This window comes from Nicotiana tabacum, chromosome 11 (assembly GCF_000715075.1).
Source record: "Nicotiana tabacum cultivar K326 chromosome 11, ASM71507v2, whole genome shotgun sequence".
Lineage (NCBI taxonomy): Eukaryota > Viridiplantae > Streptophyta > Magnoliopsida > Solanales > Solanaceae > Nicotiana > Nicotiana tabacum.
The window spans coordinates 16,682,144-16,687,147 of record NC_134090.1 but is presented as its reverse complement, the minus strand read 5'-3'; the positions used below and the strand labels follow the sequence as shown (position 1 = coordinate 16,687,147).

The 5,004-nt window shown below is 36.0% G+C and overlaps 1 protein-coding gene across 1 annotated transcript; it reads right to left on the bottom strand.

Annotated features, from left to right (window-relative positions):
* Nucleotides 1-230: 230 nt before the first annotated feature.
* On the bottom strand, nucleotides 231-3,998 carry LOC107802332 (uncharacterized). Its single transcript, XM_016625803.2, has 2 exons — nucleotides 3,591-3,998; nucleotides 231-1,125 (listed from the first exon to the last, which is right to left on the bottom strand). The coding sequence occupies exon 2, from the start codon at nucleotides 1,123-1,125 to the stop codon at nucleotides 403-405; it is 723 nt and encodes a 240-aa protein (XP_016481289.1). The 5' UTR covers nucleotides 3,591-3,998; the 3' UTR covers nucleotides 231-402.
* Nucleotides 3,999-5,004: the final 1,006 nt, after the last annotated feature.

Below are 5,004 nucleotides of genomic sequence, written 5' to 3'. Positions count from 1 at the left end.
CTCGCAACGCACAGGTACATATACTAGTTGGAAGAACTCAAGAAGCCATGTGCCAATTCTTTGGCTATCTCATGTAGTGAAGCTTTTCATCTATAGGGAAATAAATTCAGATGTTAGAATGACTTGTTCAAGTGACAGTTAGCTACCTAGTATCAACTTGACCCATGTCAAAGGATGCCACGATAGTTTGTGATTTTCATCAAACTTCTGATCAGCCTGGAGAGATTTCAAGGCATAAAAAAGCAGCAAATATTTCTACTGAGTTCAAACATTCTAATAAAAACTGAAAACTATGAGTAATCAGAAAGTTGCTTCAATCTAAACAAAAAGATTAACAAGAAATCAGATAGCAACCAATATGTGGTAGTGCAGTGAACACCGGATTTACTTAGCAGAAGTCCATCAAAATTCAGTGTTCAACCATTTAGTGTAATAGACACAGGTTTGTGGGGATATAACTCCATTGGGTGAACATTGACTAATCCTAGGGCAAGCACCGCATGGAATTGAAGCCATTGGCCCTATTGTTTTCGGACCAGTCCCTAAAGCAACTCCGCTTGCAGTTCGATAACAAACTGATCCAACGGGAATAGGATGATATTCTCCCAATCCAGTGCTCTTCACCTCTATAATAGCATTGTCTAGAACCATAGAGTTCAATATTTCCGCAATTTGCTGACTTGTGCACTCCACAACTTTCCTTTTCTTCAAGAAGTTGTGGATTCCCTCCACCGTAGCAACTTTCAGCAATTCTATGACCTTGAGGCACGTGTCTCTGAGAACGGTGATGAATTCCTTATCAAGATTTCCCTCAGAGTACCATGAACCACCAGTCAGTTCCTCCGAAGGTTCAAACTCAACAGCCATGTAATGCTTCTTTCCCTTATTTTGGATATTCACAACTTGTTTTATCAACTTCTTTTTCACGAGTGCGGTCAGGGATTTATCCACAAGAGTTGGTGGGAGGTTTGCCTCCTTTTTCACCTCTGCTACCCAGATGCCCAGATTCTTTTTATTTTTGACCAGACTGAGCACTACACGTTCAGCATCTGGAAGTCCCTGAGTAGGTGAATCCAAGTCTGGTCTTTTCCGCTTCATGGCGGCTTCTTCCCTTGATCGACTCATCTGTGAGCATAAAAAGAGCAAACAAAGAGATGAATTTTACCTTGGTTCTTATCACATTAAAGTGGCATGGAGAAGACAATAATTCCAGTTCAGACTCATGTAGTAACTGGGAGTAAGAGAAAAATCAGTTCTCTCCGAATAGTCAGTCATGCCAACAAGATCCCAAATCAACAAATGCAGAAACGCTCTATTTGAACTCTACGATATTTCTTATTTCAACTAAAAAATACAGAGTAAGATAACTTTTTTTAAATGACCGAGAAATCCGTCCGAGGCCAACCGCAGCTTTCGAAACTCGGTTATAATGGACCACCCCTCTACTCTTCTCCACTTAAATATCAGGCTTAGTTCTCATGGCGCAGGGCTTGAACTTGCCCTCAACCATTGCCACTTGAACTAACCCTGGGGGCTTGAATTTGTGACCTAAGTCATAACTCCCTCAACCAACCTTTGACACTTGAATGAAGAAATTTAAATTATTATTTCTGAGAATATTCTATTCGAATTTTCCAATAACAAATTGTGACGCCCAAATGTCTAATTTGGTTGATTTCTCAGTAACTACAAATTTCTATCCCAAAATTACGCATCATATTCAATCTTTCATTCCATTCCTACACCATGAAATTGGAACAATTCACTAATAGCCGACAGTTATAGAAGAATGATTCACTATATTAAATTAAAACAAACGAGGATGAAACAAATTAAAACAAAAATAATACTACGAATGAGAGGAAAGAGAAGAGAGACATACAGAGAAGAGATGAAATAAACTATTCATATCCTCAAACTTACCCCAATATTTCTCAAGCTTACTTTTCATCGCTTTTGGTATACTTTATAATAGCATTTCGAAGATTGAAAAATTCATGGAAGAAAGAGTTGGGAAGTAGCATATAAACTGCCTGAAAATTTTAAAGTTGTCTGATAGAAAATGCTAAGAAACTTGATAAAAGCTTTCACATTCTTCCAGTCGTCTGCACTACAGATGGATTTCCTCTTAAAGCACTTATTTCTCGACAATTCTTTTGATACTTATGGTCATCCACGTACATTTTTGTAAAGGCTTTTTCAAATTTTAGAGTTGTATCTAACATTGTATATGTGGAGTTCCACCTTGTTTCAATATCAAGACTCACAAGACCATGAGTATCTATCACGCTTTACTAATTTAAGAATGTTTGGCCGAAGTTGCGCGAAAGCATACCTCGCTTTAATTTTGAAAATCGTAATTATATCACGCGAACGAGTACACAATCACAATAATAATTTAAGCCGCGCCTAAAAGCATTTCTACGAATATACATTTTTTGAAATCATAATCGTGTCACGCGAACATGTACATAATCGCAATAATTTGATTAAAACGTGCCTAAAGCAACTACGAATATTCGAGAATTGATTATTTTCCTAGAGTTCAAGAACGTAAGTGAAAGATTCAAGTATTATGGAGTTTCTTTGTAGAAGTACATATAAGACAATCTAAAAATTAATTGAAAAATATGAATACACATTATTCAAATTTAGAACTACACAATCAACTCGTCCAGAACGAAAACAATCCAGATTGACAATAACCACTGTTTACTTACACATTTTATTTTATTTTTTACTCAATTAAACTAGAGATAGTGTTCATATGACGTCAAAAATATTCAGTTATCTTAAATGGAAAAAAGCACTGCTAATTAGCATGCACACCACAGACAAGATCGTTGAAACTTATCCATAAATCCAAGGATACGGAGTACTGCCAAAGAAAAGGATTTTTCACATTCACATAGCGAAGAAAGGACAGCCACTTTCCAATGCCACAAATTTTTGTCCAAAAATTAAAAGGCTGCTGCTGTAGCAACCCTACAACAACATATCTCCTCAAGGTTCGAGCTATAAATACATTGCCTATTGAATCCAAGATTTCACTTAAAATCATTTGCTTATTTTCCCTATCATAAAATTTCCATATTATGATGTCGTACTCCATCTACTACAAACCATTTTATTGCTTTCTTCTCATAATAATAATATCCACTAATTGCCTAGCTAAAACCACTTTCCATCCTAAAACTCCATTTCTTGCAGTGAAAAAAGACCCCTCCAGCCTACAATACATTACTGAAATTAAACAAAGAACACCTTTGGTTCCCCTTAAACTAGCTATAAATACATTATAATTCTACACCAGTAGAGGAATTTAGACCAGTGCATACATTTATTAGAACTTAGAATGTGTGATGCAAAATACACCAGTAGAGGAATTCCTCATGTAAGCTGCAGAACCAAATTTCATGCTCAGATTCCGTGAACATTTAGGCTTATGTGTTCAATATACCCAACCTACTTATCGTAAAATGTACAGTGACAGAGAAAACATTCCACCAGATATACACAAACAAATTTCAGTAAAATTATAGCACGGGGATGTCCAAACAAGGATTAGATTTCGAGATTGAGATAAATACCTCTAGGCAGCAGTAGAGACAAACTAGAATAGCCAAATAAAGACGAAAGGGAAGCACAGAATCAACAAAACAGCTTCAGCTTCTGAAATCAAAATCAAAACTCGAACACCCAGAAATTGGAGAGATAAAGCAGCGCAGAGTCTTCGAAACTCCCTGTTCTCCCAATTTTCTTCTAATTTTGAAACCTCTTTTGTCGTTTTCAGCTTTCAAAATCTTCAGAACTTTCAATTTTCTTCTTGCTTTTTCGTTTGTGTGTGTGCGTGTGTGTGTGTGTGTGTGTGTGTGTGTGTGTTCGTTTGTACAGAGAGAGTGAAAGAGAAGAGTGGCCGTTGTCGATCTCGATTGAGGGGGGTGGGGGGGTCCGTTTTTGCTTCTCTTCAGAGAGGAGTCAATTCGATCTGATTCTCTGTTGTGAGAGAGGGGTGCGCCGTTTTTAATGGTAGGGAATGGGTATTTGGGTAGTGGGCTGGGATGGTATGAGCTTGGGTGATTTGGGCCTTGAAATTAGGCCAATTTGAAACTAAGAGCCAATTTGATCTTTCAAAAATAAGCCACTTTATTACTAATTAAATTTATTTTACCAAAACGACCTAATTAGCATTTTAACTAATTAAATAAACTAATTGATTAAAGCTAATGTATATTTTTGTGATTTTCATATATTAAATTCTAACAAATTAAAGAGTAATTAATTCCTAAAAATGCAAATTAAACCTAAGATGGCATGAAAGATGTGACAGTTTTTATGATTTTTTTTATGATTTTAAAATATTGAACATGCATGAAAATGCAACTAAATGCATACAATCAATTTAAAAGAAAATTCTATAAGTTCAAAAACAAATAGGAGAAAACTATTTTTTGTGGATTTTGTAGGAATATTTTTCTGTAGGGCAAAAATTAGGCGCTCACAGTCGAATCATAGTGAAGTGACTTGTACGAAGGTAGGACCTCTTCAATTTTAGGGAGACCATGAATCTCCGAAGTTTGTGTTACATATTTTTACAAAGGTATGAATTAAGTTGTTACCATTCATATTTTGTAATTCAATTCAATGGTACAGCTCTTAATACTTGTATCCCATAAACATTTAAGGTTCGATTCATAGTACTACCTACTACTCGGCCCTCGCCAGAACTTTTACCTTCCATTTTGGCTTGCTGCTGCACTTTGCAGAAACTAAGTTTCGATCTTCTATATATCAATGAATGTCGAACACTCATCTCTTCAGGTTGACTTCTCCAACCAATAGATCGTACGCGGATGTAAATATCTCCATTAACAAGATACTATAGCTATAGCCTGTAACATCTCCCACGGTTAACACTAAGCCTTCTGATCTGTATTCTGCAAACATTCATCATATATTTTTATCAATAAAAGATGACATAATATCTTATCTTTCTATTTTGTT